The 19,607-nt window shown below is 35.1% G+C and overlaps 1 protein-coding gene across 1 annotated transcript in view; it reads left to right on the forward strand.

Annotated features, from left to right (window-relative positions):
* GRIA2 (glutamate receptor, ionotropic, AMPA 2) overlaps positions 1-19,607 on the forward strand; it is a 45,934-nt gene that overhangs the window by 22,259 nt on the left and 4,068 nt on the right. Inside the window, exons 6-12 of the mRNA XM_009995991.1 lie at positions 730-897; positions 1,145-1,249; positions 1,956-2,066; positions 3,144-3,350; positions 3,855-4,225; positions 8,117-8,315; positions 18,725-18,972. Of these exons, the coding sequence (XP_009994293.1) occupies positions 730-897; positions 1,145-1,249; positions 1,956-2,066; positions 3,144-3,350; positions 3,855-4,225; positions 8,117-8,315; positions 18,725-18,972 (1,409 nt within the window). The remainder of the gene's footprint in view (positions 1-729; positions 898-1,144; positions 1,250-1,955; positions 2,067-3,143; positions 3,351-3,854; positions 4,226-8,116; positions 8,316-18,724; positions 18,973-19,607) is intronic.

Below are 19,607 nucleotides of genomic sequence, written 5' to 3' on the forward strand. Positions count from 1 at the left end.
ACTTCTGATGCATGTCATGCTGTGATTTTTGTCTGACGTCTCAAAGGTTTTAAAGCTTCTTGTATTGTGTCAGATTAGGAATATGGGCTCTTCCTTACCTATATTGCTCTTGGAGGGGCACCATTTCTTCTGGATGTCTCAGCTCAAAACCTCTTATTCATGGTGCTGACAGGGTATTTATTGCATACTTGAGAAGAAACATCCCTGAGGTTTTATATTTAACAGGTGAAAATTAAGCACATGTATATACAAATACATGTTGTTTGGTTTTTGGTGTATGTATATGTGAGGAGTTGTAGTCTAGAGTTCTGTATAAAAATGCATTTCCATCAAGAGCGTAATCAGCAGAAAAATTTCTTACGTTTAGAGGCCAACTCAAGTTAAATAGTGGAAATTATTTTTTTTTCCTTTTTCACCTCCATGGACTTCCAGTTGTACATGCACAGAGAACTGTTACAAAGCTGCAGTGAGAAAGGGATGTAATTCACACTAAAAGCAGCTGTAAATTTTCAGTTTAGATTTATTAGCACTGTTCCTAACCATTCTCATGGAGAACACTTTGCACAGATGCCCCCCAGAGGATAAGTACCTTCAAACAAGAAAACTGATTGAAAGTGCATCTTACTTTCCTTTTTAACATGTTTCTGTGTTTATTAGATTAATGAGTGGATTGGAAGGTATAGTGAAACTGAAGCTGTCTTTTAATTAAATATTTTCACTTATTTTCAGTATACATCTGCTCTGACTTATGATGCTGTTCAAGTGATGACAGAAGCTTTCCGTAATTTGCGTAAACAGAGGATTGAGATCTCCAGAAGAGGAAATGCTGGAGATTGTCTTGCAAATCCAGCTGTACCCTGGGGTCATGGTGTAGAAATAGAAAGGGCTTTGAAACAGGTAGCTCCTTTGGAGTGAATGCTGGGATGAGTGCTTGTGTGAAATTCTCTGTAAATGCTTGAAAAGAGCTTTTCAGTCTCCTAACCTGCTTGGATCTTACCGGGAATAATGTGGAAGTGAATTTTGGCATATGCAAAAGAGTCTGAACTCAATGCTTTTGAATACCAGTAGTCATTTCTGTAAGTATCATTTTTTCTAAAAAGAAACAAACTTAATTCCTCTATCACTTTCATCTTTGTCTATGTAGGTTCAGGTGGAAGGTCTAACAGGGAATATAAAGTTTGATCAGAATGGAAAGAGAATCAATTTTACAATAAACATCATGGAACTCAAAAGTACTGGTCCTCGGAAGGTAATTTGAATTGTCTTAAAGTGTCTTTAAAGGTTTTACCATGCTAAGCAAAGGGTTAAGGTAAGTAATGGAACACTTTAGATGAATTAAAGCATGAGTTGTGAAAATATTTATTCATAGGTGTATTCTCCGATGATCTTTCAGGACAATGTAAAAATATATACGTTTTTAGGGTTTTTCCTAACAAGTACGAGTTGTTATTCCTGGTAAGTACTACCTAAGAGTATTTACCTTTTGGGTTTTGTGGATTAAACTTTCTGATCGGAGTTGCTAAATGTGAGCCAGTATTTGGGGATATACGCATCTGAATGACCAATGCAGATTACGGGTTTTCATTAACATCACTTGAAATGTGATTACCCTTATGCTCTAATTCCAAACTTTCAGGAAAAGCCAGTTTGTCATGTCTTCCTAATCTACAGTAGTTCACCCTTTTATTGTGTGGTATTGGTACTAAAACCTGTTAATATGTGAATGAAAATTACATACCTGTATTAGACAAATTATTGTGAACAAGTATCATTAGTTCAATCATTTTACTATTTGTTATATTCTTGAACTAGATAAATAGAAATATTTACACTAGTGAATCCATAGCTAAAATAGTTATCTGTGTGCATGAATCAAGGGCATAGTAATAACATGCTTTACTTCTTCTACGGAAGTTCATATTCACTGGTGTCTGCATCTTATAAACTCTCCTTAGATTGGATATTGGAGTGAAGTGGACAAAATGGTTGTGAATCCTCTTGATGGCCCTCTTGGAAATGAATCTTCAGGACTAGAGAATAAGACTATTATTGTCACCACTATTTTGGTAATTAACCTCATATTTTGTCAGAAGACGGTCTGTCCTACAGTGATTTGTTTCTTGTCATTATGTTAGTTTAAATATACTGCCTTTTTATTATTTGTAGCTGTGACTTGTTACTCATTATGATAGATAAATAAAATCTGGAAATGAAGCAAATATGTGTTATTTGGTACGTGATTTTGCTCTGTATAAAACAAAAAATGATGGACTGAGTATCCTAGAGTCTAAAATATTTAGACCTGAAAATGGAAATGAAATACCTGCTTTCAAAGGAGAGGAACTTGGAGAGGCAGGCCATAGTGTTAGTTTTAGAGAATGGATTACTGGTTCTTATGATTCAGAATTGTAGCTGCTATGGATTGGTGAAGCGTAAAGTTGTATTTTAGTTGTCTAGAAAATAACTGCTTTAGAACAACTTTTTTTTTTTTAAGTCACACAGCTGCCTTATTAGTTTGGGCAAGACATGGGTTACCATAGGAGTAGCACTGGGTGCAAGAACAGTTAAGTAACAACTGATCAAAGGGCAGATACGTTACTTTGATACAACTTGAGGACATTACCAGTTTTGCTGATGATACAACTTTACTGCATGGTTTTAGATACCTTACCTATAGTTTGTGTAGTAATTAAGTAAAGATATGGCCTGAAGAGCTGATGTTTTTCCATCAGGGATGTGGTTGTGAAATAGGAAATAATTTTATTGTATTAACAACGAAAGAAACTAAATACCTTTGCCTTTTCCATCCACACTGTATGAGGGAAAGAAACTGATTTTGGAACTTACTCTTTCTTCTCTGAATGCATAACTCCTGTTAACATTCATGATCATTATTAACATACTGCTGGGAATCACTGTACCTGTAAGTATTGTTGTTTGTGTGCGACTGTGGAGAATGCAGCTTTTAAATGTGCTGAGGACACGTCACATTAATAACTAACAGCTAACATATACATAGCACATATGACTCCGATGTTGTATTCTGTTTTTTTCACGTGTAAAAGGAAATGTTCATCTATGAAGTGCACAACTGATACTTCTGTCTCTTTAGCAAGTACCTAAGACAAGTTCTTTCTGTGCAGGAGTCCCCATATGTCATGATGAAGAAAAATCACGAAATGCTTGAAGGAAATGATCGATATGAGGGCTATTGTGTGGACTTAGCTACAGAAATTGCTAAACACTGTGGATTCAAATACAAGCTCACAATTGTTGGGGATGGCAAGTATGGGGCAAGGGATGCAGACACAAAAATCTGGAATGGAATGGTTGGAGAACTTGTTTATGGGGTAAGAAAATCTTTTATGATAAAACCATTAAAAATTACAGATAGAAGGAGTAGGGTTTGGTTTATTTTTCTCTGTAGAGGAAAATTATCTAATTCATTTGACAGAGAATTAGTAACTTGTATTGGCATGAAAAATTCTGAAAGTAAAACATGGAATTATATTTTGTATGCAAAAGAAGCTGGGGGGAAAGTGAGTGCATATTTCATCTTTCTGACCAGGTAAAAGGCAATTTACTTTACTAACACTTTTAAATGTCATACACTTTTTAAAGGGCATGTGTAAAAAGGGAAGCTTGGAATATGCCAACCATATGGCTATATGTATTTCAGTAAGAAGAGTTTGAACTAAAAATTTCTTTAATTCTCCATGGACATTCTTGGTAAAATGGATGTTGTCAGTGTCTCTGCTGTCCTATTTTCTGTTTGTGGAATGCAATAGAAACTAAACTGTTCTTTGCTCTGGTAATTATATTAGCTATTATTTGCTTTTTATCTTCCTTTACAGAAAGCCGATATTGCAATTGCTCCATTAACTATAACATTGGTGAGAGAAGAGGTGATTGACTTCTCAAAGCCCTTTATGAGCCTGGGGATATCAATAATGATCAAGAAGCCTCAGAAGTCCAAGCCAGGAGTGTTTTCATTTCTTGATCCATTAGCATATGAAATCTGGATGTGCATTGTTTTTGCCTACATTGGGGTCAGTGTAGTTTTATTCCTGGTCAGCAGATTTAGCCCATACGAGTGGCACACTGAGGAATTTGAAGATGGAAGAGAAACGCAAACTAATGAATCAACTAATGAATTTGGGATATTTAATAGTCTCTGGTTTTCCCTGGGTGCCTTTATGCAGCAAGGATGCGATATTTCGCCAAGGTTGGTTACTCGCCCATTTCAACTTTGTGCATTTTTGGTCTCAGCCATCTCAGCCAGAGGAGGTTCATGGTGCATATATTTTCACTCTCAGAAGTAAAGTAATTGCTATGCTTTTTCCCTCCCTAAAATCACAGAAGTCCTTGAAATAAAGGTGGTTGTCTGTGACTTAGGGTCATGATGTGTTTGATCGATATTGTCTTGATGTCGGTCATACCTTTGCCAAGTGAAGTTATATACACCATACAGAGACTGTAAAATGCATAAGGTTAAGTCATTCCATGCCTTCTTGGAGGGGTACCGTGTTTTTGCTGCATATTCCCATTTTACAGTTGACAGTGCATACAGTTCACAACAACTGTAATGGGAAAAAAGGGTAACATGCTAGTCACGAGCTACACAGGCAGCACTTTCTCTCTAAAACTCACTACATATCATAACATATTTATTAACCCACTGTTTTTTACAGGAGAGCCTTGAGCTGAAATAGAAGTCATGTGATGGCTCTAAGTTAATATGAATAGTTGCAAAACACTGCTGTTTTGCCATGGCCCAGTTTTAGAAAAGTCACAAAGGAAATAGCTAAAATAAAAAGGTCCAGTTTAAAAATGCTTAATTCCTCATGGATTTTCTACTACTTTATTAGGGACAACTGTAAAGCACTGAAGTTAATTCCTTTGCAGCTCATTAAATATTCTATTTCCCTTGTGGACAAGTGGTTCTAGCCTTGATTCCGCAAACTGGTAAGTAGGTAGGTAAATAACTACTTCTAGCTTGAATGAACGATAGGGAACAAGGGAAATACGGTAACTGGGTTTAAAGAAATCAACTCAGAAGGCCTACCTAACTGTACTAAGGAATTTAACTTTCTTCTAAACATCCTGAAGTAAGACAGGGAATAGGTGAATTTCTAGTCTCTCGTGGCTACTGTGCAAAATAAATCACACCAAGGGAGCATTTCTTAGATATCAGTCATGCATCCCAAAAGGCAACGGCAGGTTTTCAAGTTCTGCTGCAGAACTGTGTGAGAACTTTAACAACTCTGTATAAAGGCTAGCATATCACAGTGAGATGTGCCAGCCTTTTTGATGCAGGATGCAATGCATTTGGCATGTAACACCATAACAATTGTATACAAGAAATGAGAGCAAATCATTTCAGGTCATGAGAAGCTGTGTCAATTTCCATCCTGTGGGGTTTTTGTATTGATTATACACTTCACATTAGCTGTCTGCAAAGTTTTCTATTAATTACAAAATTATTTTTATTGAATCAAGGCCATAGTAGAATAATGATCTTCCTTATTATTATTTCACTCGCTATTAAAGCTTGACCATTGTGGTGCACAGTTTGATGACTTCTGAAAGGTGATGTAAGAATTATGATAGTAAATGGTCATCATAAAAGGTGCATGAAGCTCTGATAATTTTGGAGATTCAAGATTTAGTCTCAGCAAAGTGTTTAACAGCACTTTATTTCATTACAAGCATGCTTTTGAGGAAAACTGTTAGTTTGGATATTATCTGTTTATTGTAAAAGTAGAAAAGAGCTGAAGACACCTCAGTTATTTTTGGTTTTGCACCAAAACCATCACTGGAATTTGAGCTCCCTGCAAATGGATTAGAGCATATAGGAAAAGGAATCCTTTCAGATGTGAGCAAAATGTCTTTGTGAAGTGAAGTTTGCACTGTTGCTACTAATTTCTCTAATAAAAATGACGACCACTGTGAGAATGGTAGAGCAGACAAGTAACTAGGGCTTCCTGACTCTGAAGGTGGCGCTGAGAAAAACTGGACCATCTGGAAGCTGGTGTGCAGTAGCAATCGTCATGTTGCTGTGTAGCTCCGAAACAACAGGAAGGAACAGAATAAACTAGACTAGACTAAAGTAATTCTATGGTAATGATAACTTAGCAGTTTTCCTCATCTTTTCTGAGATATGAGTGTACTCTCAGTACTGCTGCCTAATACCTTTTTGTAAGTATTAAGTGTGGTGCATAAATTTAGGTAGTTTTGCAAAGAAGTTATGATTTAATGATATAATTAATTAGGTACTTGTACAATTGTGGGTCCACTATAACTAGTGTATAATTATCAATCTTTAGAAATGTCATTAAGAAAATATTTATTTAACTGGGACAGACCTTATGGGACAATTTTGAATAAAAATTACATTAAAAACATTTTTACTTATAAATTTCACATGGGAGCATAATGTCTGGATTGGCATTGAGCTTATTCTTATTTTGCAAAGTCGGTAGTGACTTTGCCGATGGATTATGGGCTTTTGAAGATTATTATAATTTGTAGCAGACACTATCAGTGCAATACAAAATGCCATAAAATCAGCAGATATTAAGTACACATTGTAAGATATTTTTACCTTGCAAATATATATATTTCTCATATAATTCAATCTTTTAATAGTAGAATTATATTGTACTCAATTACCTTCCTGTCAAGTATAAAATATTTTTTCAAAGGTGACAGGAAGCAAGTTTGCAGAATAAATTAAAAAAAAGAACTTTAATTCTTTTGTTTTCTATGATCCTTTTAAATAACATATTCTGGACTGTATCTGACTTGATTTTCATGCATTAGAGTGAATTAGTGAGTCTGTTGTGACATGGAAAAAGTCTTTTCATGTCTGAATTATCACAGATTTTTTCTGATAGGAGGTAGTAAAAATAATTTGTCCGGTATTGTTTTTTGTTCCCAGTTTAATAAATCAGTTTTGCATAAGTAAAATGTTTTAATGCGTGTATATATATATCTATTTAAATATTTAGTGAAATCTCATTCACAATACAATAGGCTGCATAAGTGATTTGTAAGTTGTTTACTTAATAGACAGAGGAAACAGTAAGATTATACCTAAGGTACTCCAACATCTTAGTACTAGACTTTCAATTACCTGCACATTTCTGCCAAATAATTAATCACGTCTCTGAAAATTATGTGCTCTGTATAATGTCCTGTCTGGAAACAAAGTAATCTATAATTTTGAAGTTTAAAGGATCATTAGAAAAATTTCAAAGTTTACAATAATGGCAGAATCAATAATCCTCTATTAGTTTTCTAGTATTGAAAAATCTTGCATTTCTCTAGTTGTGTGCTGTATGCTGTTTCACATATTTTCTTGAGTTGTCTTTTCTTCTCTCTTCTTGAGCAGGAGATGCAAAACAAAGATCCATAAGACCCCATCTGCTGCAGTTACAAACATCAGATTATTATTACTATTTAAAAATACACTTTCTTCACCATCTTTGTGTATTACCACTGATTGTTTTATGTCCATTTTGTAAAATACTTGTATCTTCCAAAAGTTGCGTGCACCTTTAGTTTATGGATATTTCTTGGGCGAGTTTTTATTGCAAATATGCTATTTGTTTTTCTGCATAGATTGTCCATGGCACCATAAGACATTGTTTCGTGGAAACCAGTTTTTGTCTGAATGTCTTAGGAAAATAAGCAAGCTAAAGGCACTTAATTTTTAAGTGCATACTGGCTCATCTGAAAGCACTGCTTTACTGATTTTGTTTGATCCTTTTCATAATGTCACACAAATTCACTTCAGAGGGAATGACAAGTTTATGTGTTAATTATAGCCCATTATGATGGGAACAATTTCCTTTCAGAGCGTTCAGAATGTTGAAGAACTGGATCACTAAAGTCTCCCTGAAGTAAACTCTGGTGTCCTGATTTCAGCAAAATCCAGGCATGTAGTAGAGAATGCCTTGATTTCCCATCTGATCAGTATGCAGAGAGCAGCGCTACAAGATAGCCGGAAATGCTTCCCTGTAGTATAATGCATCATTTGCATGAAACTGATAACATGTGTTCCTTTTTCGGACTTTCATTTCACTTTACAAATCCATTTCATACTTGTTATTAGATCCCTGTCTGGGCGAATTGTTGGAGGTGTGTGGTGGTTCTTTACCCTCATCATAATCTCATCCTACACGGCTAACTTAGCTGCCTTCCTGACGGTTGAGAGGATGGTGTCTCCCATTGAAAGTGCAGAGGATCTTTCCAAACAAACAGAAATTGCTTATGGAACGTTAGATTCTGGCTCCACTAAAGAGTTTTTTAGGGTAAGATTTTCTACTTTTTAGATTTCTGTTTTGTTTTAAATAGTTTTTCACTCATGTATATGTGTTTTTCCTAGGCTTTATTAAAAGATTGCTATAAAAAACGTGGCATGTGCAGCCTAACTTGCCAGTACAAGTGGTTTTGTTTATTCGTTATCCTTTTATTTTATTATCTATATGTAAATACAAGGTTCATGTTATAAATATGCAAAACAAAAGTGGTTGCAAGGAATTACATAAAAATATTCCACAGTAAAGTAAAAAACAAGGTGTGTTCAGAGGAGTTGATGTCATTCTTCTAATCTGTAAAGCAGGAACTAACGATTATAAACAAGGCTGTTTAATATCTGTGCTGTATTTTAGGTAGTCATGCAGTGAGTAGGGATGTGGGAAAGTGCACAGTCATGTTTTATTAAGTATTTCACATTATTTTTCAAGTTTGCAGATAGGGAATGGGATACTACCCTGTTGGCTGCTCTGGTAAATCCCTGCCTGCTTTTCAAATGAGTTACTATTTGTCTTTGCATTACAGTAATGCTTTGGAAGCCTGTCAGTCCTCACCTTCTACCTGAGTACTACAGTTTAAAAAAAAGTTTAGACTTCAATGTGTAAGTCTCAGGCTGCCCTTGAGACATGGTGAAATCCATCTAGCAAATGAGTGAGACACTAATGCTGCTGGGAAATACACCGTGACTGTTTTGCCTTGTCTGTATGTTCTGTGTGTCTTTCCCTGTAATATGGAAGTGGATCTGAAGTACTACAAATACAAAAAACCTGTTGTTTTCATATTTTTCATGGATTATGACAGTATTATTTTTCAACAAAATATTTTAATATAGTCATAAATATTACATTTGCATTTCAAACATAGCCTGCTATAAAAGTGAAACAAGTTCTCACAAACATTTGTAATGTATAATTAGAACACTAACTGCTAGATTGTGGTTTTTGCTGGATCCTGTAATACATACTTTACTGATAACATACTAAATAGGAGCCATACTTTTTGAACTGCAGAAAAGCATTATTTTGGGGTTTAATGGTAGGTCCAGTAATAAGAGGCCTGCTTCTGATTGCATTACTGTTGGCTAAACCAAAACTAACATCAGGTGCATAAGCTAGTGAAAATGAGCTCGAGTTTGTGCTAGGGGTGTTTAGAATCTTTTAGAAGTATACAAGCATGTGTTTCTGGTTTTGTGAGTATAAAACTTTTAAATCATGGCTATACTGAGGTTTGAATGTGAACTAATAGTAGGTCAGGTCTTTTGAACTTTTTAGGCTTTCTTTTAAAATAAAAAATGTATTTTTTACGTACGTGCCTGCATCTGTATGTAGGTTTTGTGTGCCTAGCACATATATGCATCTTTCTGATTACATTCATACATAACTAGTGTTTCTGATTATTACCTGAATATTAATAACTTATTTTTGTAAAAATCAGGTGTGGGCTTTGTGAGGCCATATTATTCTCCTTTTGTTACGTTAACATTAGCTTTGCACAAACAAGGCTATAATGGTCTCTGGAAATTTCTTGTCAGCAATTTCCATCACAAACAACTTGGTGCATTATGTGTCATGAAACTTAGCCTGTTGGCTCTGTTTACGATTTGCTAAAAATCACTTAAACTTACCTGGTTATTTTTCAAGAAATAACAGCTGACAGGATATATTTCTAGGAGACCTGAAACTCAAGCTTCAAGAACAAAGCTCACTGCTGAAGGCAGTGTGGAAGCAGCATCTAGCACTTAGGAGACTCAGATTTCACCCAGACTAGTTCTGTGTGGTGACTGGATTGGAGTGGATGTTTGATTTTTATATGACCTGAAATTAGGACTCAAATTCTTTGAATAACTGGAAACAACCTGAGTATTTTTCTGTCAGCAAGAAAAAAATGGACTGGCTTTTTCTCTGTCACTGTTACGAATTAAAAGAAACATTTTAAGTTCCTTCACAGTTAGCTTGTTTTCTCTTCAAGAATTGACATTATTTGCAAGTTTGTTTTCCGTAGATGGAATGTATGCTAGACATAATAGTAAATAAATAAAAATAATTAGAAAATAATAATAACAATGTTATAGATCACAATTTTCTTCAATGGCAGATCCATCAGGTCTCTTGATAAAATATTTGTAAATACCAGAATTTGTAATAATTTTCCTCAGGAGATTTTAAAGTTGCTAGTGCAAGTACTCTGTATCTTCACAGTTCTGTTCCTTTGAGTTGGGATACTTACCATTTCTGATACTTACTCTAGTTCCTCTGTCTTAGGGATATTACTCTAGAGTACAAAGATGTGTAGTGCATTGCTTTTTCTTTTTCTTTTGGATTTTCAACCTGAAGTATTGAGCAAAACATGGAAGAAAATATCTGTGTCTGTAGTTTTCCAGAAGTGCAGCAATTTTCTCAAATAAGTAGGGGATTGTGATGGTGAGAATGTGACTGCAGGTGCAGCTTGGAAGATACAGGTGTCATTTCAGTTGATCTTCTACAGGTGCATTATCTCTATAATTGTCAGATCGCAGGTACTATTTGTTGGAGCAGTAAGTGGTGGGGCACTAGAATTTCATCACTCTGGTATGTACTATTGACACTATCCATAGTCTCACAGTATTTTTTACCTGCACTGATTTCTTAGCAGCTGTTGTAAATACATTTGTTGTATACATTAGCAAAGACACACAGTAGAGCTTTGAAGAAAAACAAAAGAGTCACTGATCCAAGAAGGCAGACTGCTCCTCACCTAACCCTGCAGAAATTAATGTTCATGCACTGTCTGTATGTGTTAACTCCTGAATTTGCCTTGCTTTCTTTCTTGGGCTACAGCACTGGAAGAATAAAACAATGTACAATTGCCTAAGTATGCAAGCTTAACATTTACTGAAAGATTTCCTTGCTTTCCACCTGCTTGAAGGCATATTGAAAATTAATGTGATACAAAGAGAACAAAAGCTAATTACTTTTATAATTCAGTCATGCTCTTTGCTGTATGCCTAGCTCTATTCATCAAAAATATGTATAAGCTTGATAAGACAAATTAAATGAATCTTACTACCTTTTTTCCATTTTAAAAGATGAATTCTAACTAGTTCCATGTGTAAGGTAAGAAGACATCTCAAAAAGAAAAAAAGACCTGCAGAGTAATAATTAGAGTAATTTACGTTCTCTCTCTGTCTTCATTTGTTTTTATTTAAAATCTTTGTGTATGTATCTCTTTTTGAACCAACATGTACAGACCAATCAGTTTTGTTCTAACTGTTGGGTGGCCTTCAAGAGTAGATCCTCTGCCAAAGTAAAAGCAAGCAGAACTGCTCAAAAGTATTCTTTAGCTTTTACTGAAAAGACTGCAAGAGTTGCTTATTCTCCCTGAAGAGACCAGAGTTCCAGAATGAAAAGTTGAGCATGGGAAAAATGCCAAAGGGGTGGTAATCCTTGCTGTCTTATAAAGAAGTCCTCTTCCATAGTGAAAAGCCAGCAACAAACGAAGAAGAGCTGACAAGACCTCTTTGAGTCATTGCTCCTGCAAAAGCATTGTCTATTGGAAGGCAAAGAAAATTTGGTCTGAAGATTAGTATTATTTTCTTTCCTGAGGATCTTCAACACGGTCCAGTGCCTCTAGATATATGAGTACTTTGAAATATTTTTTTTAACTTATAAAGGTACATAGCTGCATGATTGTATTCCAAGAGGTTATGCAAAAAGAGATAAAGCTGGATAGCAGTCTGTGAACCCCAGTCTGTCTTTATGCTCATCAAATATTCAAGCTTCAAAAAAAAGCCCCATGGAAAATCTTCAAAACCAGTGAGAAGAGAAGAAATACTCTGATTTTTTAAATGCAATTGGAGTAAAAATATATGAATCATACTTCAGCCTCAATTTTTGAAGTTTGAGATATAGGAGAGTTACAGAACATGTATTTCCAGAGTTAAATTTTGGCTCACTCCCCAGAAGCCTTTGAGAGTCAAAGGAGACTTTGTTATGAAATCTTCTGTAACTTTTACTGCAGATTGTTCTGGGTACTGTAAAGAGGTGGGGGCTATAGGTCTGGAATTTCATCAATCTGTGGAGGCAATATGATAATACAATGTGAGTTGGGCTTTTAAAGGTTGACGGAAGAGAAAGGTATGTAGCTGAAATACTGAGGAGAGAGAAATCTGAGCACTGAGATGGTGGAACTACTGCCCTTTGCTTCCAAGAGTGTATTAGTGAAGTTATGGTTCGGTTTGCGTGTATGTGATCTAGAGGGTTCAGTGATTAATTCCCAGTTGTTTTCTTCTGTTTCGAGGTCCTTGCATCTTGGCCATACACTGAAAAATTTATTTGGGCCATTATGGAAGTAATTTTAAAAGAAATAATGCAGTAATCAATAATTCCTTTTTTCTTCAAAACATTTCCCAATGTTATTTTCCAGGATTCATTTTTTTCTCTCTCCACATTGCCCAAAATCATATTGTCTTTTTCAGACAGCTCACTGGGCTTAGTGAGCAAAACATTGTGGTGTTACAAAAACCTTGTTACATATATTACTCAGACAAGTTCATTTCAAATTAGTATTTGGATAACATTTATTAAAAGAAAATGTATTCCTTTGTAATAGAATTTTCCTTCCTTGATTGTAAGGACAAATTGTGTCTGATAAAAGACATCTTCTCTTTCAAGTTTTCATCAAGTTTTATTAGTTCTAAGCCAGGTATGCTGTGTTGTAGGTAATCCGGTGCTGGGCAAAAATGAATTTGCAGCAGTATAGTTTGAAGATTCACCAGAGTTTTGTAATTTATTTTATAAATTTTTACACTCTAAAATAATTATAAATTAGTATTAAGTTGTATTTTTTTTTCCTAGTCGAAAGGTATTTATAACTAGTTTATCTTCATTTGTTACAGTACATTAACAATTATTATGTAGGGTTTTTTTCTTCCCAGTGTTTTTATTTTCCAATGCATTAATACACAGCAAGTGTGGGTCTTTTCTGAGCTTTCATCTCTGTCAAAAAACCCTACATTTATTCTTGATTCCCAAGTAAGGCATTTCATAGCTCTTCTGTGTGTGTGTGTGTCATAGTCTGTTCCTGAATGTGGATGAATAGAGGTGTACATTATATGCCATCTGAGATGTCAGCAGTGCTTTGTGCAAAGGCAATAATATTTCTCTGCTGTTTTTCCATGCAGTTTATACAACTTACTGTTTCCTTTATGTTATCAGGTTTCCCCTGATCAAATTCATATCTTACTTAAAAATCTACATTTGTATTACAGTGATGTAGCAAAGCTGTAGTAGTACATACGGCAATATGACTGTAATACAACTGGTCCTTTTATCAGTAGGTTTATTTCAGTAAATTTAGTTCTAGGAGTGAACAGTGGATTTTCATTGAGACCAGCACTTCAAAAAGAACACATGGATTTAGGTCATCATTGTGGAAATAAGTTTGTGTGACTTTTATCTGAGTTTTTCATGAAATGAGATTGAAATGGTCTGCTTTGATTTTATGAATATGCAACATTTTGATCCTGTTGAAATATAAATTAATAAGTCTGAGAAGAGGAGTCATTTCGGCAAGTATTTTAACAGCAGTTAAATGGTCTTGAAAATTTAACACTAATACCCCTTTTTAAGACAAGCCTTGAATGCTTAAGTCTAAATTACATGAAGAATATGATGAACATAGTGTCTTCCACATTTTTGGAGAAAATTATTTTAAATAGGCTTTGGAGGAATTGGTTATTGACGTAGAATGTTTCACAATTGTTTTTAATAAGACCAAATATGTTAAAAATTTTTCAAGTACCTCAATTAAGAAATGGAAACAGGAAAACTATAAAACTGCATCTTAAGTATATGAGACTAATTTTTTTACCAGTACTGAATGAAGTTATCAATATATTACAAAATTTAGGTGTTCCACCTCTTTGAACTTTCATTCACCTTAAATATCCACCCAGTGTAAACAAGGTTAAGTATTTTTAAGTACATAATATTGAGCTAATTAAAGAGGCTGAAAAATTAGTTTTGTCCTTTTCTGTGGTTTTTGTATGTATCTATAATTGATTTACTGTGTAAATCAATACAACACATTTGTTGTTACATCCTCTAGCTACTGATGACAGTACCAGTTCCTTTCCTTTAATTCAGTGTGGAAGGACAAGATGGTTACAGAAACCATATTTGAGAATTAAAGTTCTGTGGCCCCAGGATAAAGTCATCATCTAGTAGAATATTTGTAGTGTGAAGAGGTATCTCTGTTACTGGCATACTGATTGCAGCACCTCAATTTTAAGAATAATAGGTCTTTGAATGACAAAATTGAAAAGTTATCTGATGACCCACGAAACACAGTTAATTAATTTGTTAAAACTTTTCATAATTTAATTTTGTAATGAGCTTCTTAATGAAGGCAGTCTTTGATATTTAAATAGGCTGTGTATTTTGTAATGCTAATAATTATAATAGTCAAGATGTGCAGTGTCAACATGATATTAAAAATAATTAAAAAAAAATAAAAAATACTGTTAGGTCCTGAGGCCTTTTGTATCATTTATTGTATTTTCATAGAAGTGGGAAATAATGGGAGAAAAAGTGTTCATTGTCACTATTGGTGTCTTGTATTATTTTGTTGATGTTAATTGCAATACCAAAGTTACAGTTAGCTCTTAAGACTTTATATGTACATTGGAGTGTCACCTTGCAATATCAATCAACCACAGTGTTTAAGAGCAGTGCAGGTTATTTTCATATGCTTGCATTCTTGTAGACAAATAATACAGTAATCTAGAATGGTTCCTTTGTTTGGATAACATGCTAGAAAGTTGTGCTGGTTTTTATGGAGCAATGATGTCGTTTTAGGCTTTTGGTGCCGTTAAAGAAAGAGGACATAAGAAGGAAATGCAAAATGCAGCTTGCACACTGGGCATTCTGCATTCACAAGAATTCTGTTTCCTTGTGGTTTACTCTGCTGTTGCTGATGGCTGCATGCTGTTCCAAGTGCAGTTTAACAAGATGAAAAAGATAATTTGGACAGGGATAAAATATATGGTCAACTGTAGCACTGGTCAAATTTAAATAACAATATAATGTGCTTAGATCTCCCCATACACACACTATATATATTTAAGACAAGCATATATCCTTCTTTTAGCAGTCAGATAATGTTAGCTTTCAAGTGTATGTGCACAGAATCCTAGAAGGCCTCTTAACACTGCCCTTTTCTACATCCTTTAGCTCTACAAAAAGACAAATTCTGAAAACAAAATAGTGAAGGAAATAAAATGATGCAGTTGAGAAAAGAGAATGTATTACTAAGCAATATAAAGAAAACCTTAGGAGTCGCAAGTATCCCCTAAGTAGTGGCTCATTGTTCTATTTTTTAGGAGTCTTATGCAAGGTCAAGGACTAGGTATAGGGGTCAAGACTGTGAGCTGTGTGAACTGCAGCGTGATTTTTTTCAGTGTTCGTAGCTGCAGAGGACTGTGCGGTCATGACAAATTTGAAGTGTTTTCTGGTGACGTTTTTCATTACAGATCTTTGCTTCCATAATTGCTGTGTCAGGTATTCCTGTGGTCATTTATATGGTAAGGACCCTGTGGGCCATCTAGTGGGAGGTTTCTTCTTGACACTTGACCATTTGAGAAATAGGAAGCTTCATGTTTTTTTAAGGTTTATGGGCAAAAGCAGAACAGACTTTGCTAGACTTCTATTACTTGATACATACCAAAACCTGTCATTTTAATATACCAGGAAACAATGGAGTAAGGAAAGACAGTTAAGCCAGTTTATGAACCTGACAGTTACTTAACTGGAATAAGTGATGCTTATTTATTTAGTATTTTTAAGTTTTTACAAGAAAAAAATAATGTTTTAAGTTTGAGCATAACCTCTTTTACAACATGGGATTCAAATGCCTTCTAATGAAAGCTGTCGTGACAGCCACACAGATTATGTTGTTTGCTTTGGTTTGAACTGAACCATGTGAGACAGCTCTAAACCAACTTTGTTTCCTTCTTTATAAAGCAAACCTATGGTAGTTCATGACATATCACTGTAACAATTTTTAGAATACTTTCAGAAGCTTGATATCCCTTGCTTAGAGAGTAGTGGTAAATCCCATGCAGTGGGTGTATGTGCTGCCAAGTGAATGTTTGACCTATGATAGGAATTGAATGGAGCATCTATGTTTAATTACAGAGTGAATTTAGACAATGATATTTCAGGCAAGATTAAGCTCCTTCATGAGGCTGGGGACTTTTGAGTTTTGGGCTAAGGAAGGAGGAGATTGAGCACCCTGCAGAGCCAAACACTAGTAGCTCTGCTTCCAGGAAAGTGAGCAACTGCAGCAGAACTTAGGGAACAGGTGATAGAAAGCTGCACAGCTAGGCTTTCTTTGTATGCTCTGGTGAAGTTGATGGAGTCTCTCAGACATTAAATGGCCTGACTGCCTTGGATCTGCAGGTGGGAATCTCTTCCAGGCATGAAATGCAATTTACTATTGGTTAGAGGCGCTTACCTGTATCTATCCATGTATCAGATAAATTATAGGCAGAGAAAAGTGCAATATTGGGTTTTTACTGATACAGCACTGAGTGATAGTTTATTTTATGAACTGGCTTTTCACAGATGATGCAATACACGGTTATTTCAGATTCCCCTAGTTTTTAGGATCCTAGTTTTTTGTATCTTCTTAGATGGAGCAAAAGTGCATATGCAATATGGCAGATGTTTCAAGAATCTGAAAAACTCACTGCACCTTCAGTGCACAGTTTTTTTCTTGGTCATTCTTGTCATACTGAGTATATCCAACCCTTCTGATACTAATGTGTAGTTCAATAGATCAGGATATGCAACAACATATCTGCAAGGGAACTTTCAAAAGCCAGCTGTGTATGTGGAGGTTCTGGTAATAGATGGATAAAACAGGACAATTTAGAAAACTTTAAATGGCCTTCAGTACTGTACTTCAGTACAGAACTTATAATACTAGTGGATCTACAAAGACCATGGAGAAATCTGAGCCTCAACATCTTCCCACACTATATTTCTGGACAGGAAGGGTAAGTCTGGGATTATGACAGTGCTGTGCTACAAGAACAGTGAAGCCTTGGGAAGACAATGAAAGCATTACTGGTGCTCCTATACTTGATTAATGTATTTTTTAGATGGAATGAGTGGATAGATGTTATATTTGTAGCAGAATTTCAGTTTTGAAGTGTATGTTACAAGATGTCTCTAGTAAATAAGCGTTTCTAATACTTTTTGTGCTAGTACAGATTTAATATACTTGCACATATAATAATGTGTCACAGAAAACTAAGATAACTATGAAACCAAATGGTTCCTGATTTTCTACAGCAAAGTTGAAATGTAGTAATACCTGAGTTACATGCAACATAGCATTGCATTTGGCAGTAGTTTATTGTCCACTTCATATCATGATTTAGGTTGGCTTGCTAAGAAGTTAATTTAGGGTTTATTGTCAGCTACACTGGTAGTGCTAGAGGTATTTTAATCAGTGTAAAAAAGTGAAATGCTAGCACATAAAGACTTTCTACTCAACTTACATAGAGGAAGATGATAAAAAATTATGCTTTTTTAATTTTTCTTTATAATTGTACAGTATGAGACACTATGAGAAATCTAGCATCATACACTTTCTGACTGGCGATTGTTACTGACTTGTCATATATCCCCTTTTGCCTGCTTTTGCTTTTATTCTTTTGTAACACTGCTTCCTTTTTGGTGACATCTTGGTAGCAAATTTTGTTTTCCTCTATTTTTTTCCAGGTAAAAAAATAGCAATCAGTTGGTAGTTAAAACTGCCATTTATAGTTATAACTACCAATTGGTTAAAGCAAAAGAAATGTACTTCAAGTAACAGTGTTTCTGAAAGAAAACTCTGACCTGGTGACTTGAGTTGGTGAGGCATGTGGAGTATTACAAATAAGAGCATACTTGAAACAGGTGCCTCACTATTAATGTTCCCTTCAGGTTTCACATCAGTCTTAGTTTCCTCTGTGGAGCAATCTGAAGTTTTCTAGTACCACTGGCACATTTCAGCTCACCTCTTGTTTGCATAATGCACAGCCCTAGAGAGCTGCAGAAAGATCATCATTTTGTTTGAGTGGGAATTGCTGATTAATACTTTGCTGAAGTATGAATATAGATCTTATATTGCAATACCTGGCACACCTCTTATAAAACGGAAGTAGCGCTGTTTGATTCAAATCTTTAGTAAATATAAATATAAAAAATACAAAACCCCATATATTAAATAGCAGCATAGTATTAAAAGAAAAAAAGAGAATGTTGGTGCTGCTGTCTTTCAACATTGAGTTATTAACTTGCCTAAAAATGACATCATCGTATCAGGTGTGCTTTTGCTGTCTATGTAGATTAGTTAATTAGGCTTCATATTGTCTCCACAGAGATCTAAAATTGCAGTGTTTGATAAAATGTGGACCTATATGAAAAGTGCAGAACCATCTGTGTTTGTGAGGACTACAGCAGAAGGGGTAGCTCGAGTACGGAAGTCGAAAGGAAAATATGCCTACTTGCTGGAGTCAACCATGAATGAGTACATCGAACAAAGGAAACCCTGTGATACCATGAAAGTTGGTGGGAATTTGGATTCCAAAGGCTACGGCATCGCCACACCTAAAGGATCTTCATTAAGGTGGGTGGAATAGTATAACAATATGCTAAATGTTGTTATAGTATCCCACCTACCCTGATGTATCTTTACTGATGTCTATGGTTTGTATAAGGATATGAGGTAACTCTCAAACATTACATTTCAAACGCTATATCAGAATGAAAGTGCCTATGCTGACAATATTGACAAATGCTTGGATACTTCCTTAAGTTTCTTGCAGGTTTTCTAACCATGTGAACATTTATTTTATTATTATTTAAACATTCCAATTTTAAGGATTGTTTTCTTATTTCTTTTCCTTTTTTTTTTAGATTTGCTTTTCACGTTACTAGCTTATAGTGTGAGTCTGTTTCCTCATACCTTGTAGAAAACGTCGCTCTGCTCATGAAACTAAAACCGAATGGCTGCATTTGAACAGTAAACTCTAGAGTAACTAACAAAATGTGCCATTGTTTAAAGAGGGCTTTGTTTTGGGGAGAGATAATGCACTATGAATTTCTTTGCACACATCTCTTTACTGTGTAGTTAACTCTTTGTATTCCTATTTTGTTGTTTGTTTTTTTTAGTGGAGTCACATTCAAGACACTGTTATTTGTTTGTTGTGGATGTGAGTACATTGCTGTAGAATATAGAACTCCCCATATTAGCACTCTTTC

The sequence above is a fragment of the Chaetura pelagica genome, unplaced genomic scaffold (assembly GCF_000747805.2).
Source record: "Chaetura pelagica isolate M959 unplaced genomic scaffold, ChaPel_1.0 scaffold142, whole genome shotgun sequence".
In the NCBI taxonomy this organism is placed as follows: Eukaryota; Metazoa; Chordata; class Aves; order Apodiformes; family Apodidae; genus Chaetura; species Chaetura pelagica.